Source organism: Petromyzon marinus, chromosome 52 (assembly GCF_048934315.1).
Source record: "Petromyzon marinus isolate PM22_M1 ecotype Great Lakes invasive population chromosome 52, UKy_Petmar_22M1.pri1.0, whole genome shotgun sequence".
NCBI lineage: Eukaryota > Metazoa > Chordata > Hyperoartia > Petromyzontiformes > Petromyzontidae > Petromyzon > Petromyzon marinus.
In genome coordinates, this window is record NC_133718.1 from 11,590,461 (window position 1) to 11,610,814 (window position 20,354).

General features: G+C 54.3%; 3 protein-coding genes across 3 annotated transcripts; all 3 read left to right on the forward strand.

Annotated features, from left to right (window-relative positions):
• On the forward strand, positions 1-5,865 carry RFK (riboflavin kinase). Its single transcript, XM_032974054.2, has 4 exons — positions 1-238; positions 2,790-2,941; positions 3,372-3,474; positions 5,094-5,865. Exons 1-4 carry the CDS (start codon positions 157-159, stop codon positions 5,228-5,230), a joined length of 474 nt encoding a protein of 157 aa, XP_032829945.1. The 5' UTR covers positions 1-156; the 3' UTR covers positions 5,231-5,865.
• Positions 5,866-5,976: 111 nt separating this feature from the next.
• KBTBD13 (kelch repeat and BTB domain containing 13) lies at positions 5,977-8,552 on the forward strand. The gene has a single exon (XM_032974030.2). It carries the CDS (start codon positions 6,357-6,359, stop codon positions 7,704-7,706), a length of 1,350 nt encoding a protein of 449 aa, XP_032829921.1. The 5' UTR covers positions 5,977-6,356; the 3' UTR covers positions 7,707-8,552.
• Positions 8,553-12,726: 4,174 nt separating this feature from the next.
• Positions 12,727-19,865, forward strand: SF3B4 (splicing factor 3b subunit 4). The gene is made up of 6 exons (XM_032974032.2): positions 12,727-12,867; positions 14,684-14,812; positions 15,841-16,377; positions 18,303-18,503; positions 18,829-19,014; positions 19,200-19,865. The coding sequence occupies exons 1-6, from the start codon at positions 12,834-12,836 to the stop codon at positions 19,376-19,378; spliced, it is 1,266 nt and encodes a 421-aa protein (XP_032829923.1). The 5' UTR covers positions 12,727-12,833; the 3' UTR covers positions 19,379-19,865.
• Positions 19,866-20,354: the final 489 nt, after the last annotated feature.

Here is a 20,354-nt window from a genome sequence, read left to right on the forward strand (position 1 = left end):
CCGTGACTCCTCCCCCGTGCGTGACTCGGCGGCGACATCGCGTCCTGTGACCTCTTTACCGTGACCCCTGCACCCCGTGACCTCGCGCTTGACCTCCCCCCCCCATCCTTACACCTCGGAGCTGACCTCGCCGCTCTCCCCAGGGGTCGCGGTGCCATGAAGAGCCTCCCGTACTGGTGCCGCGGCAAGGTGGTTAAGGGGTTCGGCAGAGGCAGCAAGCAGCTCGGCATACCCACGGGTAAGAGGGGGGGCACACGGGTAGGGGGGCCCAGGGGTAGGGGGGCCCAGGGGTAGGGGGGCCCAGGGGTAGGGGGGCACACGGGTAGGGGGACCCAGGGGTAGGGGGACCCAGGGGTAAGTGGGGGCACACGGGTAGGGGGACCCAGGGGTAGGGGGACCCAGGAGTAAGAGGGGGCCACACGGGTAGGGGGACCCACGGGTAGGGGGGCCCAGGGGTAGGGGGGCCCACGGGTAAGAGGGGACCCAGGGGTAGGGGGACCCAGGGGTAAGAGGGGGGCACACGGGTAGGGGGGCCCACGGGTAGGGGGGCCCACGGGTAGGGAGACCCAGGGGTAGGGGGACCCAGGGGTAAGAGGGGGGCACACCGGTAGGGGGGCCCACGGGTAGGGGGACCCAGGGGTAAGAGGGGACCCACGAGTAGGGGGACCCACGGGTAGGGGGACCCAGGGGTAAGAGGGGACCCAGGGGTAAGAGGGGACCCAGGGGTAAGAGGGGACCCAGGGGTAGGGGGACCTAGGGGTAAGAGGGGACCCAGGGGTAAGAGGGGACCCAGGGGTAAGAGGGGACCCACGGGTAGGGGGACCCACGGGTAGGGGGACCCAGGGGTAAGAGGGGACCCAGGGGTAGGGGGACCCAGGGGTAAGAGGGGGCACACGGGTAGGGGGGCCCACGGGTAGGGGGACCCAGGGGTAAGAGGGGACCCAGGGGTAGGGGGACCCAGGGGTAGGCAAGATCACGGGCGGGGAGCTCACGGGTGGGGGGTTCACTGGTCGGGGGATCCACGGGTAGAGGATCCATGAGTAAGGGGACTCACGGGTAGGGGGACCCAGGGGCAGGGGGACGCAGGGGTAGGGGGACGCAGGGGTAGGGGGACCCAGGGGTAGGGGGACGCAGGGGTAGGGGGACGCAGGGGTAGGGGAGCCTTTCGGATTGGTTTAGCGGTGAGAGTGCTTGGTTTAGGGGGCTTAGCTTGGGGTGCATAGGGGTAAGGTTGATGCGAATAGAGCGGCGTCGGTCTTCATGGCAAGGCCCGCGGGCCACTGGCGGCCCCTGGCGTGCGGCCCCCGACACCAATACACAGCCGATGTGAAAACACCCCCAACATCATCGTGCTGCTGCTGCTGTCAAACCCCAGTGGTTTCAAACGTGTGGGGGCCCTCACACTGATGATGTCTTATCGGCGGAAGTGTCCCCCCCCCCCCTCTCTGACAATGAGTGACGAACACTGGAATAGAGTGTTGTGGTCATTGTTTGGGTACAGGGGTTCTTGTCAAGGTGTCGGGTTGGGCTGCTAACGTATTGTGTTGCATGACGAAGCGTTGGATTACTGAGTTGAGCGTAGAGTGATTTATTTTAATATAATTTTATGGTATTTCTATATACGTGACTTTACCGGAAAAAAAAACAATGAGTAATTTATGCAGTCACGAAAGCTTTAATTCTTTATTAACCCACTTCTACGGGGAAGTTACCTTTACAATTCTGTCCTAAGCGTATTGCCCTGTGTTGTCTGTTCTTCGAAGTGCTTCAATGTGCTTCGTTTTTGGTTTACTGTGCTTCGTTTTTGGTTTTTGTTTACCGTGGTTTGTGTTTGTCTCTATGCTTCCGTCCGTTTCCGCCCGCGCCCCTTGCTGTCCTCGCTCCCTCTCCCACCTCTGCTGCTTGTTTAAGCCTCCTGTCTGTTCATCCCTTCGGCCCTTTTTATTGTTTCTCTGTCCGTCTTTCCTCTCCTTGCCTCTAGGTGTCCCTGTATACATGTATTTCTGCTACCTTGTACCTCGTATTTGTTCACTCTGTCCATGCTGGTGTGTTCAACCCAGAGGATGAACACGAAATTTAGCAGTCTTCTGAAATTCGTGGTCCGCCAGGCAAGTGTCTAACTTTGTTGTTGGCCTGACTGGTTTTGCATCACATCATTTTTTTCTTAGGTCTGTTGAATTCTCGTCTCTCATCTTCTTGTATTTACCTCCGTTCAGTTTAACGCTCTCTATGTGTTGCGTTGATGTCACCCTATGTGCTCCCTCGCTATTTGTTTTTTACAACTGATGATGATCGCTTGTGTTGCGGTCGAAACGTTGTGATTTATTTTAATATAATTTTATTGTGTTTCTACATACGTGACTTTACCGAAAAAAACAATGAGTGAGTGTAGAGTGGTTTAGTGTTTTGAGATGTTGCGCGAGTGGTTAGTCGGTTGTATTGGGGTGTTAGGCCAGTGTTTTGGGCTGTTGAGTTCGGGTTGTTGCATTGGGGTGTTAACGTCATGCTTTGGGGTATTGGGCATATTGGTTAGGGTGTTGTGACAGGGTTTATATCCACAGTCGCTCTGTGACTGCGGGGCGTTCGTGGGGCATGATGCCACCTCGTTGGGCATTTAGAGGGTGTTGAGTGGCTGTTAGGTTCGTGTGCAGTGTTGGGGGTGCTGAGTTGGGGTGTTGAGTAACTGCGGGATTCACGTGGGTTGGCTGCTCCGGTTGAGTTGCTATTGTTATTATTGTTGTCGTGATGAATCTGCTCAAAGATCCCTTGCTCATCTCGTCACCTCGCAGCGAACCTCCCCGAGTCGGTGTTGGAGCAGCTCCCGGCGGACGTGGCCACGGGGATTTACTTCGGCTGGGCGTGCGTGGGCAGTGGCGACGTGCACAAGATGGTGATGAGCATCGGCTGGAACCCGTTCTATAATAACACTAAGAAGTCCATGGTGAGCAGCAGCCTCTGAGCACGTCCCCTCCCTCGCTCAAGCGATTCGTCTATTGGATCGTTCTGGCATTCGCCGCATCTCCCTCCACGCCCCGTAATTACACGTGGCACACGCGTGTTTGTTACATACATCATCTTAGTTCATCATCAATGCTGCTAGGGTGCAACGGTGAGAATGTTCGACTTGCAATTCAGCGGTCGCAGGTTCGATTCCACCTCGTGGCGCTACCGGTCAATGCTCAGGTGTTGTGGGGCAAAGTGTTGGTCCTTCCTACCTCTTCGAAGACTGTCAGAGGAGGCAAAAATACCCTTTAGTGGTGCTCTGTGGAGTTGCCTCTAGTGGAGGCCCTTCCACCAGCAGTGACTTTAGTCAAGAAATTGCAGGGCTGCACTTTTGACCTTACGCGTGTGTATATTTTCCTGTGTCGCAGGAGGTGCACATCATCCACTCCTTTGAGGAGGACTTCTACGGCGAGGTGCTGAGCATTGTGATCCTTGGTTACATCCGTGTGGAGAGAGGATTCGACTCCCTGGGTGCGACAGTGAGAGATCCTCCTCTGTGTGTAGGGGGGGGGGCGTGGGGGTAGGGAGGCCACTGGGTCTGAGGTGGTGCATCGGCCAGTCATCTCAGTCAGTCAACCCACGACACCTGAGTCTGTCCCGTGCCCTGCCAGCGAGTCTTCGACACTTCACGTGATCTCAGGCGTGCACCTGGCCTGGCACAAGCACAGTGGTGACGTCACCACCACTTAGTGGCAAATAGCGGCTGTTGTTGTTGGAGGCCTGGGTTATTTACCATTGATTTAGAAATTAAATTGTCTGTTAATAAAAAAAATAGTGCCACTCTTATGGCAAAGTCAACAGTGGTTCCCATATAGATAGACTTGCCCCCGCTATGCTCGGGGGTGTGAACAGGTGTTAAGCACCAATGCCTCAATATTAATTTGAGCCAGAACTCTGACGTTTTGACTTGCTTATTCGTTAAATACCTTAGCTGGATTATCGCTTGAGAGGGAGCATCGCGTTTGCAAGGGCGTCCAGGCTGTCAACAACACGTGGACGCACACACGTCAAAATCTACAGCTTGTACAGTACGCATGTATACAGTGTCAAATACGTTTATACAGCATCAAGAATTTGGAAGAGAGCAGCTAAAGCACCACGCGTGAAGATCACGGCACAGTTACACACTTAAGGGTAATAAGTGGTGCATATTGCCGGTCCATGTCGGGAGTTCTCATTGCACGAGGGGACACTCGGTAGGGACAGTGTGGTGGTGATGATGCGGGGTTGTTGGGCGGTGGAGCCAGGCACGGCGTTGGCCGAGGTCATCGTTGGTGACGTCGACTTGCGCTGCCTGCGCGCTCCAACGACCCCCGGCCTCGACCGCCTGCTCGGCCTCCTCCTTACAGACGCTCGGATTGGGGTGTAATTTTATAATTTTGCTTCGAATCACTTGGACCCCGGAGCTTGTAAAATAGGCAGTTTACTAGCGTTTATTCGAGCAAGCCCCTTTGCTGATGAGACACTGTGTGTCGAAACTGGTCCACAGTTTTCTTGGCTTGAAACGATGCTGCTGATATTATGCGTGGCTGTAGGAAATACTTGTGTATTTTATGTGGCGAAAGACGGATATGAGAAGGAGGATACGTATTATCTGGTTATTTGTTACCAGATAATACTCAGGAGCACTGAGTTCGGACTTCGGTCCACAGAATTTCTGTACCCCCCACCCCCCTGCTTATGTTTCGTGCCTTTTACCGAGCTCTTGTAGAACAAAAACATCATCCACGTCACGCCGGGCGTGGCCCCTAGAGGGCTTTCCCGTCATTTCCACGGGGGCCTCCAAATAATTGGCCGTGAAAAAAAGGAGGCGATTTAAAGTTTCAGTCGATTGTCGACGAATCACCCCAGCTTAACTTTACAAGCCTCACCCTTACAGTCGCACCCCCACGACCTCCTAATCTCTACGATCCCATTACTGCAGTCGCAATGTCTAATCTGTTAAAATCTCGGCTGCTGCGCCCCAACGAGCTGTCGCGAGAGTGCCCGTGTTCCTGGCTGTCTTGCTTGCGTTGCGCTAAGACTGCCGCTGCGCGAGCGTTGACGCGAGCGTTGACACGAGCATGGCAAATGTTTATGTTTCCCAACAGACGACCTCATTGACGCCATTCACAACGACATCAGGATGGCCTCGAGTCAGCTGGACTTGGCGGAGTACAAGGCCTACCAGCAAGAAAACTTCTTTCGGCGCCCAGACCTTAAGAGGCCCAGCATTCCTTCGGCTTGACAGCGCTTGGCGCTTCCACGTGCGATATCCATAAAAAAACAGATTAGCGGTTATTGCACTGCCTAGGTTTCCACGGTTAAACTGTGTGTGTAGCTCTACGATATGTGTTTTTTTTTCTAGTTGTACCGCGCGTTGGTCGGAACGGTGTCCCCGACGTTTCGCTCCGCCAAGAGCTTCGAAAGCGGTTGCTGAACAAGCTCCCAGCGCGAGACATTGAACACCATTCCGAACAACGTGCGGTGCAACCAGAAAACGCATCGGAGACAAGGAATATTTCTTGGCATGCCTAAGTGTATTTATGGTTTAATTGTTATTTTTAGTTGTTACATTTTACGAAGTATTCTTGTCAGTTATATCCAGCAAGGTCTTTGGCAGGCTCCATGTTTTCAGATCCAGAGATTATTTATTCCGTTTAAGCACTCAAGAGTGCAAAGCCGTGCCTGTGTTCTCTGATGGGCATGCATGGGTGCTGCCGATCTGTTACCATCTCTTCTGTTTCAGTTACTTACTGCTCATAGTCTGGTCTCTCGTGTCGCATTACGATGTAAAATGTAATCTGTTTCGCAGATTTAATTGCAATATTTTAAATAAGCTCTCGAATCATTAAATAAAGTATATTTGAGATTTTCAAAAAACCACTGAATCCTTACATTTCATCATCATCAGCCTTGATCAATCCAGTGCTGGATGAAGCCCTTAACAAAATCTGTCTCGACCTTACACTTTAAGTGGAACATCAGTGCATCAGCTGGGTATTAAGTAATGTCAATGTTGTTAGTGTAGGGTGTAGGCAGGGCTGTGGGTGGTAATTCGAGTGCTTCCAGCACATTGGCGGCTATATATATGCGTGCTATTCATAGCGCAGGGCTTGCGGCTCACCGATGCACAGAACAGCAGCAGGTCAAGCGCGAGAGTCCAGCGGTCGGCCAGCACGTGCCCCCAGCTCGTGGAAGCTCATGCCGATGATCGTGGTGGTGCCATAAGCCAGGTGGCGCGATGAGAGGGGGCGGTGCTACGAGTCGTGTGGCGCGATGATTGGGGTGGTGAGAGGAGAGGGGTGGCACGATGACCGGGGTGGCTTCACGATCGGGGTGGTGGCGGCGGCAGTGAACCGAGCGGTGCAATAATGAGCAAGCCGTCGCCGACGCGCGACCTGCGGGTCACGGTGGAAGGGGTCAGGTTCGAGGTCAACCGGAGCCGCATGGCCGAGCACTGCGACTACTTTGGCGCGCTCTTCCGGTCCGGAATGCGCGAGTGCCACCGCGACGAGCTGGAAATAACCGGATGCATCACCGCAAACGGTTTCTCCATCATGCTGCGAGTTCTGGACGACGACGACGCCACGCCTCTCCGAGTCGACGACGTCGTCGACGCGGTGGAGGCCGCCGGCTTCCTGCAGGTGAGCGCCCTGGTCGCGTACCTGAGTGCGGCGGTAGATTCGGACAACTGCGTGGAGATGCTCGTCGCCGCCAGCGAGTACGGCGTTGAGCGGGTGCGCCGCTGCGCCGCTCACTTTGTGCGGGACGTGCTCGACGAGCCGCGCTTCGTGAGCAGGTTGAGCCTCCTGTCCGAGGAGCAGCGGCTTCACGTGTCCGCGCTGCAGCCGAGCCGCCTGTCGGCGGTCGGCACGTATTCCTCGTCGAACGCCTACCTGGACGACAAGTCGCGCACCGTCTGCTGCCTGGACGAAGTCCACAACCGCTGGGAGGTGGTCACGGCCCTTCCCTGCAGCGCGAGCTCGGCGCTGGCGGGTATCGCCGTGCTAAACAACAAGCTGTACCTGGTCGGCGGGATCCGCGGGATGGAACGCGACCCCGTGGAGACGACCTTCTGCTACGACCCGCTCCGGAGGGCGTGGCGGGAGCTCGCCGGCCCCAACCAGCCGCGCTACAACCTCGCGCTGCTGGCCCACCGGGACCGCCTGCTGGCGATCGGCGGCGAGTACGGCGGCATCAAGCTGGCGACGGTGGAGAGCTTCGACGAGCGCGCCGAGGAGTGGTCGCCCTGCGCGCCGCTCCCCCAGGCGGCCGCCGGGGCGGCTTGCGCCACGACGCTGGGCCGCGCCTTCGTGTGCCTGTGGAAGCCGCTCGACACCACCACCATCTCGGAGCTGGACGCGGACGGCGAGGGCTGGCGCCGCCTGGCCACGCTCGTTAAGCCGCAGAGCTACGGCCACTGCATGGTGGCCCACAGGGACAACCTCTACGTGATCCGCAACGGGCCCTATGACGACTTCCTGCACTGCGCCATCGACCGCTACAATATCAGCAGCGCGGCGTGGACGACGCTGGCCGGGCAGTACATGAACAGCAAGGGCGCGCTGTTCTCCTCGGTCGTGAAGGGCGACCGAGTGTTCACGCTCAACCGCATGATTGCGATGCCCTACGCCATCGAGGCGGAACGCTGGAGGCCTCTCCCTGCGCTTGCTGGGTTCCCCAGAGGTGGAACCCTGCACACGTTCCTGCTGAGGTTGTAAATAGAGACACCGAGACTGTGTGCGAGACACCGAGACCGAGAGCGAGACAACCCTGCACGACACGCGACTCCGCCTCTCCTCCACTTTGGCCACACACGTGTGCGGGCCTCACAGGGGATGCCAGGTGTGTGACCCAGGTGGGTAACTGTGGAAGAACGAGCAGCTGTGCAGGTTTTGAGAAAGGATTGGCTGGTTTGGCTTGTTTTGTTTCCTTTCTCCAGAACAAAAACCTGCGTTAAAGCACGGATGTTGGTCTGCTGCGGTGCGTTTCGCGCGATGGAACTAAGAAATCTCAATGGCTTAACTTGGCTTAGCGCCGCACACGCTGGCAGCTCGTAGATGGCCAACTTCCAACTGTGTCTGTCCCGGTTCCAAGCAATCTTCCAGCTTATCCGCTTCTGTGAGCGTGATTCCCAGCGTCTGGGAGGTCATTCCCAGCGTCTAGGAGCGTGATTCCCAGCGTCTAGGAGCGTGATTCCCGGCGTCTGGGAGCGTGATTCCCAGCGTCTGGGAGGTCATTCCCAGCGTCTAGGAGCGTGATTCCCAGCGTCTAGGAGCGTGATTCCCGGCGTCTGGGAGCGTGATTCCCAGCGTCTGGGAGCGTGAATCCCGGCGTCTGGGAGCGTGATTCCCAGCGTCTGGGAGCGTGATTCCCTGCCTCTGGGAGTGGGATTCCCGGCGTTTGAGAGCATGATTCCCTGCCTCTGGGAGCGTGATTCCCGGCGTCTGGGAGCGTGATTCCCGGCACCTGAGAGTGATTCCTGGCGTCTGGGCTCTTCAAAGAAATATTCTTCTTTGCCAACCCAGCAGTGGCGTAGTGACGACATTATCAGCTCGGGGGGGGGGGGGGGGTGCGGCAATCGGTCAGGTGGGGCCCCAATATTGGATTTGTCTCGCACAGTCATCAAACGTTCCTGCGCTAACTAAATTAAAATAAAACGTGGAACGTAAATGAAAGCATTTTAATTTTTTAAAAATGTAAACCCCGTTTTAAATCAGTTGTTCTTTGAAACTGTTGTTGAAGACAAATCTCATGGTGGTTGTCAACGGGGCCTGCCCCCCGACGCTCGTTATGCGACTGCAACCCAGCCAATTTCATTGGTCGGCTGTCGATGTTGAAACCCTTTTGCTGTATACCAAACATTGCCGCGATGTCATTTCTAAACGACGTTGCAGAGTGTTACAGCTCGTCTTTTCAAATCCATGTGTGGTAAAGGGGTTTCGACATTGGCAGCCTGACGCTTCAGTACGTTCGGCAAGTTGGCGATATGCAGCAGCCAATTGTTTAAGCAGCGAACTGCCGGGTTCAGCTTTGGTTTTGTTTAACCAGGTGGGAATCAAGAGACCATGTTCGTCTCATTTGCAAGAGTGGCCGGGGTCACTGAAATGACAAAAGCAATCAAGTACAATGATACAAATACGAATCTTATAACCCACATTTGAATCACATAAAAACAAAAAACGACATTGTAGGTGGTATCGAAAATATTGTACAAATTTTTTTTATATGAAATAATGACCATTTGTTTTTGATATACTGTATAGAGCCTTATACAAACTAGGAACAGATTTAAAAGAGCATGTTAACAGAATACCAGCCCAGTGTCAGGGCTTCAGTGTGCTCAGGAGGATGATCAAAGAAAGCTCTGGACTCGTTCAGAAAGCAGCAGCCACGAGAGGGAGGAGGGGCCAGGGACAGGGGGTTGTTTCGTCCTCATATAAATCCAGTCAGAGTGGCAACCAAGATAGTTTTCTAGATTTAAAGCTTTCGTGACTGCAAGGATCCATACTCTTTGGTTCTATTCGGTAAAGTCACGTAGGTAAAAAATAAAACAACAAAAATCACGTTTCGGCCACAACACAAGCGGCCTTCATCAGGTGAAGGGACCAGGTTGTCTCACTCCAGCGCTGTCCTCGAGACAGCCTGGTCCCTTCACCTGATGAAGGCCGCTTGTGTTGTGGCCGAAACGTCGTGATTTTTGTTGTTTTATTTTTTACCTAAGTGACTTTTCCGAATAGAACCAAAGAGCAAGATAGTTTTCTCCGCAGCAGAAGAGGACGACAGCATGCGCATCGTTGAGACCTAAGCAGTTCACCCCAGGAGACCTGGTGCGTGGACCGGAGCCAGCGATGGAAATTCTAAAAGGGAGCATGGATGTGGTGAGGCGCTGCGTGGTGCCAATCAGGACGACATCGGATTTGGAAACATTCAAAGGTAGACCGTGGGTCCAGAGCCCACTGCTGCAGGCTGGCGGTGAACTCCGGAGAGCCTCTGAAGTGCAGAGGCGTCTGTGGAATCGATGGAGGCGAAGAGTCGGACGTCATCTGTGTAGAAACGGTGCTTGACCACAAAGCTGTCAACGTGGTGACCGATAGGAGACGTGTAAGCCCAAGGGATGGCCGACCCCTCCACGTTTCCGTCTGCTGACGCCCTCTTCATCGGTGCGTCCGTCCTTGTTGAACATCGTCGATATCACCGCCGTTCTTTTCCAGCCACTCAAGCTCCCACAAGTCAATGGGTGTCTTCACACAAATATTTCTCACCTGGTCTCCTTTTGACCTTTAAAGGCTCTCAAAAAAGTGGATAGCAGGTGATCTCAGATTTACTGACTGCCCCCGTATGTTTGGCCATCATTCCTAAGGCTTCGTCCTTTGATGACCGGTGCCTCCCTGTGCGTTCCTCGGAGCCGGCTTCCCCTGTGCAGACTCCGGGTGACCGTGCCTCCTCCTGCTGCTGCGCTACTCGCCGGCCGTGGAGCGAACGCCTCGCCCGGTGCTGCTCGCGCAATCAGATGACAACGGCACTGCGGTTTAAACCCCCTTCCTCGCCACCCATTTATTCTCTCTCGCCTTTGGTTCTCTCGATTAGCCGCTGTTTATTTCTCCTTAGTTTTGCTTCCCCTTGGCCTGTGATATATTTAGTGATGTGCAGTGCCTTGCGTGCCGAGTAGAAAGGCACTTTGGGAAATGTAATGTATTATTTAATAAAGCATAAAGGAATTGCCAAAGCCATAATAGAGCTGGAACAGATAAACTGACAGTACATGACAGGCTGCTGTTCAAAGGGACATGAGATGTTTGTCCTTAATATTGGATTTGGGAAATAAGAGGCAAACATACGTAAATGGACAAAACATTAACCAGCTCAGATTCGCTGACACGATCCGTTTGCAGGAAATAATTGATTGTGAAGTTGGATAAATGATTATGTTTATCTGGTTATCTTGAATCCAATTCTGCACCCTTTGTTTTGTAAGAGCCACGAACATTAATTGTTCTAATAAAAATAAAATAACGGTTGGACACAGGTGGTTACACAAAATAAGCCGTGTTCCTGGGGCAATTACCGATTGCAAATGTTCGTCAAAACCACATGCCAACGTTGTCCCAGAGATCACGTGGTTATTCAGAGAGTTCTAAGAATAGGTTTTACCCTTTCTGGCAATAAAACAGCTGTTAAGATGTTAAAACACCAGACGGAAAGCTTTTGCAAGGAATAATGTCTGCATTAACCACATATACCTATGGTGAGCATGCAAAAAAAAAACATTGTCTGGTAATATAGGCTCTCATTGCCCCGATAGTGCATTGTCTTTGTGCTGTTCGCCTTTTGGCGTCCTCTGGTCTCGCACTGTTTGAGACATTACCAGAGCATGTTTTTTTTACGTTTGCATGTTCACCACAAATATCTGTGGTTAATGCAGACATGATTCCTTGCAAAAGGTTTCAGTTTGGTGTTTTTAAATCTTAATGCCTATTTTATTTCCAGAAAGGGTAAAACATGATTATATTTTGATACTGGCAAGGGAGGTCCCATGATTCGGAGAGTTATGACAACGTTCAGAGAGAACAATTGTGGCCTCGCATGATCGTGAAAGTTGGTGACGGTGTGGGGGAAGGCCTTCATCAAGCAGTGGAGTGACCACGGCTGTTGATGATGGACGATTCAGAATAAACACCTCGCTCCAGACCCAAACATTGAACATTCTCCTGGCTTTGAAATTACTCCCCCACGACACTGGTGTACCAAAACGACTCAACCACACATTCACTCACCCGCTCACCCACAGGCCGCGATACATGGAGACACACGGAGCTGGAGACTCACAGAGATACATAGCGACCGATAGACACACTGAGACGGACTCGAAGATACATCGAGGTGCATTAAAGACAAAACCACAGGAGTGCAACTGTGGCCATGCAACCCAAACTATGGGCCATATAGTAAACCCATAGAGACACAAAGACTCGTAGAGACCCAGAGACAGATATAGACACAGCGACAGAGAGATGCGTTAAAGACACAAGCCACATTAGTGCGGCTGTGGCCATGCAACCCAAACTGTGGGCCACACAGTAAACCACTGTAGCCTGCGCTCCTTCAATACAGGAGGAGGAACAGCAAAACGACACAAAACTCTCTCTGCTGAAGCCCTTCTCATCGTGGCCAGCAGCAGAACTCGACATTTGATATCGAGCTCCTGAATCACACTGCTGTTGCTGCTGCCACCGTGTGGCTAAGAAAATAATTGCTGAGTGTTTGTGTGTACGCGTGCACGTGTGTGTGAAATTGTGTGTGTGAAATAGTGTGTGTGCGCGTGCACCCATGTGCACGCGCGTGAACAAACACACGTGCACAAATACACACGTGCACAAACACACACACGTGCACAAACACACACACACGTGCACACTCACTCCCAGCACGACTCAGTCCATGTCGCGGAGGATCGCTCCCCTGGACAAAATAGTTCCGCGGTTCAGGTTGCAAGGAGGAGTTTTGCGTTTGAAGGCAATGTAATTAAAAAGCTACGGATTTCATGGAAGCTGGTTCGTAAGCGCGGGCTGTTCGTCAGGCGCGCGTTCGTAAGTCGATGACTGTGTGCGCGCCCCGTTGTTGTGTTCCCACTTACGAACTGATCGGCTCACGAAACGTGCCGCGGGAACGGAACCTGTACGTAAGTCGAGGACTGCCCGCGAAATAATTATAAAAACGCGATGACGCCATCACGCATCGGCACGCCGTGACGTCGTTACGTCGCGTACGCCGTGACGTCGCACGCGTCACGCGACCCCCGACCCCCCGCGCGTGCGCAGAGTGCGACTCGGGCCTCGCGGAGCAGAATGGCGGCCGGGCCGATCTCAGAGAGAAACCAGGGTGGGTCGCCTCGCTCTCCCTACCCTCTCATTACATTAATCTTACTCTCCTGTCTCATTACATTAATCTTACTCTCCTGTCTCATTACATTACTCTTACTCTACTGTCTCATTACATTAATGTTACTCTACTGTCTCATTACTCTACTGTCTCCCAACTCTACTGTCTCATTACTCTACTGTCTCATTACTCTACTGTCTCATTACTCTACTGTCTCATTACATTACTCTTACTCTACTGTCTCATTACTCTACTGTCTCATTACATTACTGTCTCATTACTGTCTCATTACTGTCTCATTACTCTACTGTCTCATTACTCTACTGTCTCATTACTCTACTGTCTCATTACTCTACTGTCTCATTACTGTCTCATTACTCTACTGTCTCATTACTCTACTGTCTCATTACTCTACTGTCTCCCTACTGTCTCATTACCCTACTGTCTCATTACTCTACTGTCTCATTACTCTTGTCTCATTACTCTACTGTCTCATTACTCTCTCTACTCTCTTGTGCTCACTGTCCACTCTGCTCCCTCTCCTACGCGCCGCTACGTACTGTACCGTACTGTACTCCCCGACGCTCGACTCCCCCAAACTCCGCTCCCGATTCTCTGGCGCCCGATACTCTCCCTCCCCTTCCTGCCATCTCCACTCTCCCTCCCCATCTCCACTCTCCCTCCCCATCTCCACTCTCCCTCCCCTTCCCCACTCTCCCTCCCCTTCCTATCTCCACTCTCCCTCCCCTTCCCATCTCCACTCTCCCTCCCCTTCCTGCCATCTCCACTCTCCCTCCCCTTCCTATCTCCACTCTCCCTTCCTGCCATCTCCACTCTCCCTCCCCTTCCCATCTCCACTCTCCCTCCCCTCCCCATCTCCACTCTCCCTCCCCTTCCCATCTCCACTCTCCCTCCCCTTCCCATCTCCACTCTCCCTCCCCTCCCCATCTCCACTCTCCCTCCCCTTCCCATCTCCACTCTCCCTCCCCTTCCCATCTCCACTCTCCCTCCCCTCCCCATCTCCACTCTCCCTCCCATCCCCATCTCCACTCTCCCTCCCCTTCCTGCCATCTCCACTCTCCCTCCCCTTCCCATCTCCAATCTCCCTCCCCTTCCTGCCATCTCCACTCTCCCTCCCCTTCCCATCTCCACTCTCCCTCCCCTTCCTGCCATCTCCACTCTCCCTCCCCTTCCTGCCATCTCCACTCTCCATTCTCTTCCTGCCATCTCCACTCTCCATTCCCTTCCTGCCATCTCCACTCTCCATTCCCTCCTCTCCCGACTCTAGTACTCTCACTATGGTGTCGTCTTCTCCATGATCTCCCCACTAATTATTATTCCGCTCTGCCTCCACTCTCTCTCTGCGCTCCCCCCGGTCGCTTTATTATCCACGCTGCCCTTGCAGCACGCCTACGACGATCTCACTCTGCTACTCTGCTTTCTTTGAACAATCCAAACTCATCTCTCCGTCAACCCCCCTCTCACCTCCCTCTTGATTCCCCACATCTCTCATTTCACTCGTTACGTCTCCCAGATCCTCAACTATCGCACCCTGTGTGCATTTGCATTGTGTCCTCTGCAGTGTGGGTTGGTTTAGGCGGGGGGCACGGACGTTGGAGCATAGTAGAACAATTGCTTTTTCTGCACTGCACTCTCCTGCCAACAGCGTGGTCTCCCCACATTTGTTCCGCTTTATGGTCTCCCATACAACTATCCAGGCACAAACCGGCTTTGCCCTTGTCATCTGTGATCATTCAAGGTGATTTGGTCATGGTCACCTCGCTAACTAATGCTGTGTCATGCTGCGCGGTTGCAGATGCCACTGTGTACGTTGGTGGACTGGACGACAAAGTGAGCGAGGCGCTACTATGGGAGCTCTTTCTGCAGGCAGGGCCGGTGGTAAACACTCACATGCCCAAAGACCGCATCACTCAGCAACACCAAGGTGAAGTCCCACATCACAAACATCTACGTTAACCACCTACAACACATACCAGCCCCTTGAACCACTCGCAGTATCCAGCCACATCACAAACATTCACTGAAACCACCTTCACAACACACACAAAAAACATCCCTCGTACAACCGTTAACAGATTCTGGGGGCACGTGCTGTTAGCGAGTAGCACCGATGAGGGCTGGCATGGCACAGGAGGGAGTGGGTGGCCAACACCACGCCTGGACACCTTTATCTCCAGAGCTGATTTGTACACACCATATCAAGTTCTCATTTAGTACTGAGTAGACTTAGAGGTGGCCCAGCACCTGTTCTGATATTCGTGACTGAATATTGGCCGTGAGCGGGAATCGAACTTTGGTCGATGGGGTCGTTGCACAGTGCGCTAACCACTACACAACCGCTTCCCACTGTACACAACACCGTTACCTACAACAAACACGTCAAGCCCTCGCATCGCAAACATACATTGAGTACTCGCATCACAAACACCGTCACCCACTCACCTTATCCAGGTGCCACTCGCGTGTCTCCAGCACCCATAGGCCACGACCAACTGTGCCACCACCTTATTCGAACTGGACAATTCTCGTGATTCCTAGCCTGGAGTCCGGATTCAGTCGTAGGGGATCGATTATGATTCCTAGTGGGCATGTGGGGTCGGTGGACTGGTGGAGGAGCCAGGCTGCCTGGTGGATGCAAGTGTTGGCGTAAGAAGGGGAGATCTGGTGCCACCCGGCCCGGCTTGGAAACGTGTTGGCGATGCCTATATAATTCGTTTCGGTGGCGATTCTCGTTTATATCGGGCGACTCTTAACGGCTACGTCTGCCAGCCCTGCTGAGACAGCGCAACCCCATTTTGAGAACTTAAAGTCCTGTGCACCCTCAGATGATTGTCACGTTACAGGGCACCGCATTTGAAATGTGAGTTGTGGTTTTTAAGCGAGCGTGGTGCGTGCGGGGCGCGTGTGTAGACATAAACGGCGCGTCCGTCTTTCCGTCGCGTTGCCTCGCAGGCTACGGCTTCGTCGAATTCCTCGGCGAAGAAGATGCCGACTACGCGATTAAAATCATGAACATGATCAAGCTGTACGGCAAGCCGATCCGCGTCAACAAAGCGTCGGCCCACAACAAGAACCTCGACGTGGGCGCCAACATCTTCATCGGGAACCTGGACACGGAGATCGACGAGAAACTGCTGTACGACACGTTCAGCGCGTTCGGCGTCATCCTGCAGACCCCCAAGACGATGCGCGACCCTGAAACGGGCAACTCGAAGGGCTACGCCTTCATCAACTTCGCGAGCTTCGAGGCCTCCGACGCCGCCATCGAGGCCATGAACGGGCAGTACCTGTGCAACCGGCCCATCTCCGTCTCCTACGCATTCAAGAAGGACTCCAAGGGCGAGCGCCACGGCTCGGCCGCCGAGCGCCTGCTCGCTGCGCAGAACCCGCTCTCGCAGGCGGACCGCCCCCACCAGCTGTTCGCCGACGCGCCGCCACCCCCGCAAGCCCCCTCGGTGCCCGTTTCCGGGATGCCCATGCCACCGCCCGGTGAGAGCGGGCCGTTGCTCGTGCCGTGCGGATGCCGAACGTGTGTGTGTGTGTGTGGATGTGCGTGTGTGGATGACCAGCTCCAGTTTAACAGCAGAGGTCTCGCTCCGAATCAGTCGAGCGGCAATATCTTTTCATCGGTTGCGTAACGCTGTGTGGAAGCTACCTGGTCTGTCGCTCCGCACTAAGCTTCAGGTCTTCTCGGCCACGGTCATTCCCTCCCTTCTCTACGCTTGCGAAACGTGGACCCCCCTAATGCAGCATCTTCGCCGGTTAGAAACATTTAGGCTGGCCTGCCTACGATCCATCCTGGGTTTAACAAGGCTGGATCGTGTGAGGAGCTCACAAATCCTTGAAAGATCTGGGCAAGGTCCCATCGGTGAGCTCCTCCGGCAGGCAAGGCTGCATTGGCTGGGTCATGTAGCCCGCATGCCCAGCCACTGCATGCTGAAACAGCTTTTGTTCGGCCGGATCGAGGGGGCTAAGCGGGCGCGGCATGGGCTAGAGAAGAGATGGAGTGATGTGGTACAGGAGGACGTGGAGCTGAGTGGACTTGCCGATGACTGGTACCAGCGGTGTCAAGATCGGCCTCTGTGGAGGAGGCTCGTGAAGGACGCTATTGGGCAGTTGGAGGCAGTCGCCCTCCAACAACAACGGAGGGCGGAGGAGCGACGCTCACAACAACGAGCGGAGCGCCGGGTGGCTAAAGCACAGCAGGTTGGCACAGTAGGGGGCACAGGTGGTGCACCAGCCAGTCATCTCAGTCAGTCGACCCGTGGCACCTGGGTCTGCCCCATGACCTCCTGCCCGCGGGCGTTCGACACTTCACGTGGCCTCAGGGTGCACATAGCCTGGCACAAGCGTCGTGGTGACGTCACCGCGACTTAGTGGCGAATGGCAGTTGTTGTGTGGATGTGCACGTGTGTGTGTGGGGAGCGGTCGTGAAGCGGTAAGCGCGCTTCCTGCTCCTGGCCAACACAGATTATCTGAACCGGTCCTGGGCCTCTTCTAGGTCAACTCAGCCTCATGAGTACCTGGTGCGGTGTGTAAATATTGCCACTGGGGAGACAAAGGCGGCCAGGTGTAGTGTTGGCCACCTACCCCCTCGTGTGCCGCGCTGGCCTTCATAGGTGCTCGCTAACAGCACTTGCCCCAACAATCTGTTTAGGCTACACGGGGAATTTTTGTCTGTGTGTGAGCACATTTGGTTGTTGGTGAGTTTGCAGCTCGTGCTGCTGCTGGCGGTGCTTTCCACACCACCCCCTTCGTCAGCCGTTGCTGCCCTTAATAAGTGCTGGACAACAGCTCTTTCCTGAAGAGTGAGTGTGTGTTGCTTACCTAGGGAATCTGCGTGTGCAGCATACTGTGTGAGGGTTAGTGCGTGTGTGTGGTTCACTCTGAGTGTGTCACTGTGTGTATATGTTACTGTGTGTGTGAGACACTGTGTATGTGAGTGCATTCGAGGGACACTATGTATGCGACACTATGAGAGACACAATGTGTATGAGGGACACTTTTATTTATATATGTGGAAGACACTCGTGAAGGACGCTACCGGACATTTGGAGGCGGTCGCCCTTTAACAAAAACGGGAGGGCGAAGGAGCATTTATTTTGAACTTCTTTCACACCGTGCATAGCCGACCGTGCTAATCGGAGGTGTGAGCGACGCTCGCGACAATGAGCAATGCGTCAGGTGGCTAAAACAGAGCATGATGGCGCTGTGGGGAGCACAAGCGGTGCATCTGTCAAAGTTCACATAGGCTGGGCAATCGCTGTGGTGAAGTCAAAGCCACTTAGTGGTGAATGGCAGCTGTGTGCGTGTGTGTGCATATTTACATATATACGAGAGACGATGTGTCTGTACGTGTCTATAAGAGATACTTGCACGCGCGTTCTAACGTGGCCTGGACTCTGCCGTCGCAGGAATGTCTATGATGGGAGGGCATCCCCCGCCGTCCCCTATGCCCGGCTCTCTGCCTCCCGGGATGACGATGTCGGGCGCCATGATGTCTCATGGCATGTCCGCCAGCAGCTCAGCGGGGCCCTCGCCGAGCTCCGGCCACCCGCACTCCTCGGCCCCGCCGCCCGTGCCGCCCCCCTTCCCTCCCGTCATGCCCCATCCAGGTAACCGAACCAGTGCGAGGGAGTTGTGCAGCGGGTGATGTGTCATGCGATTGGTGAGGTGAGGGGACATGCGATTGGTGAGGTGATAGATTATAAGATTGGTGAGGTGATGGGTGATAATATTGGTGAGATGGGTCATGTGATTGTTGAAGTGATCGGTAATGCGATTATTGAGGTTATGGGTCATACGATGGGTGAAGTAATAGATCCGGTGGTTTCCATCATGTCTTTAGTCTTTGCTTGTAGACTGATAGTTGTCTCAGTGTCGTATCTGTGGTCTCTTAACTGTCCATTTGATTGTCACCTCTGCCGCGTCTTGCTGTAGGAATGCACCCGATGGGGGTCATGCCGCCCCACAGCATGGGCATGGTGCCCCCTCCACCGGCTCCCCCCGTGTCGGTTGGGGGTCAGGGCCCCCCATCCCGGCCCCCATCTCACTCGATGCCCCACGGCCCCCCTCCTCCACACATGGGCATGCCGCATCGTGGGCCCCCCTTTGGCCCCCCAATGGGTACGTATGGTGGACCGCATGCCGTTCATGACATACTGCACAAGTCAGTGTCGCGTTCACCTGCGTCTCGGTCGTCACGCGTGTCGCACGTCACCGTGTCGCACGTCACTGTGTCACACGCACCACCGTGTCTCTGGCCGCGTCGGCCTTCTAACCCAACGCATCGTCTGTGTTTGTGCCCCCAGGCCCCGCTCCTCCGAACATGAGGGGCCCCCCCCACCACATGCCGCCCATGGGATTCGGAGCCCCCCCACGGCCGCCTCCCTTCGGCTTCCCTCGTGGGCCTCCACCGCCTCCCCCGCGTGGGATGCGGCCCCCTCCTCCGCAGGTCCAGATGCGGGGACCCCCTCTCCTCCCGCAGTAAACCGTCTTCCCGCCAACCAGTTTCTTGTGCCCCCTTTTTTGCACCGTCACATCCGGGCCGTGCTGACGAGGTACCCGCACAGTACCGGTGGTTTTTCACTGGCTATTTGTCGACCAGAACTTGACCAAACTCGGAAAACTCTGGCCTCGGGGGCCAAGTAGGTTCAGAGCCGGGGTTTAAGTGCACGCTTCAGGAAATATTTAGTCATGCATTGGCATGCACGTGCGACTCGGCTCATTTTGACGTCGTCGTCGGCACGGTTCGGGTTCTGCAGTGGAGAAACAACCTCGCGATAGGCTGGATCGCGGTGGGAAAAAAAAGAGGCATTAGATTACTACTGCTGCCCATCCATAGAGCTAGAGCACCTTGAGGGAGTTCTCCACTCCGTGAAATCAAGTCGGGGGCTGCACCGTTTCTGTTTTCTGTCGTCATAGCTGAAGGTCGTGTCTCGGGAGTGATTTTAATAAACACAAATCTTTGTAACATTGCACTGTTCCGTTTGCTGGTAATGTGGTTACGATCAAGGTCAACATGCCGGAATGGTCAAAGCTGCAGATGCCACCACACCTTGCTACCAACATTTTCTACCTTCCATATGTCGAAGCTGCTTGCACATTTGACACGCAACCTATAAGATCTGACCTAAAAGTATCCTAATACCATCAGCTGTTCAGTTTTGTTCTTGGTTGCGCCAGACACGTGGAGACCATGGTCCTGCACCATCCTGCACGCGTGTCCACGGCGCCTGTACCAGGCAAGGTGAATTGAGGCTATACAAAGCGTCAAAGGGTCGCTGACAGGTCACTGGTCGTGTCTGTTACCCACCCATGCAGGTGAAAACGCAGGTGTGCTCGCAAACATGTCGAAGACAAATGAGTTACACGAGCGGTGCAACACCCGACGCTCTTTCCAATATTAAGCTGCCGGGCTCCCATTGGCTCCACCGCCGCCTGATCACGTGGAATAAAGCAGGCAG

Coding starts and splice junctions, on each gene's coding strand:
- RFK (XM_032974054.2), top strand. CDS start 157: ATGAAGAGCCTCCCGTACTGGTGCCGCGGCAAGGTGGTTAAGGGGTTC. Junction 2,942..3,371: donor ATAACACTAAGAAGTCCATG/GTGAGCAGCAGC, acceptor CCTGTGTCGCAG/GAGGTGCACATCATCCACTC. Junction 3,475..5,093: donor GAGAGGATTCGACTCCCTGG/GTGCGACAGTGA, acceptor GTTTCCCAACAG/ACGACCTCATTGACGCCATT.
- KBTBD13 (XM_032974030.2), top strand. CDS start 6,357: ATGAGCAAGCCGTCGCCGACGCGCGACCTGCGGGTCACGGTGGAAGGG.
- SF3B4 (XM_032974032.2), top strand. CDS start 12,834: ATGGCGGCCGGGCCGATCTCAGAGAGAAACCAGG. Junction 12,868..14,683: donor GATCTCAGAGAGAAACCAGG/GTGGGTCGCCTC, acceptor GCGCGGTTGCAG/ATGCCACTGTGTACGTTGGT. Junction 19,015..19,199: donor CCCCTTTGGCCCCCCAATGG/GTACGTATGGTG, acceptor TTGTGCCCCCAG/GCCCCGCTCCTCCGAACATG.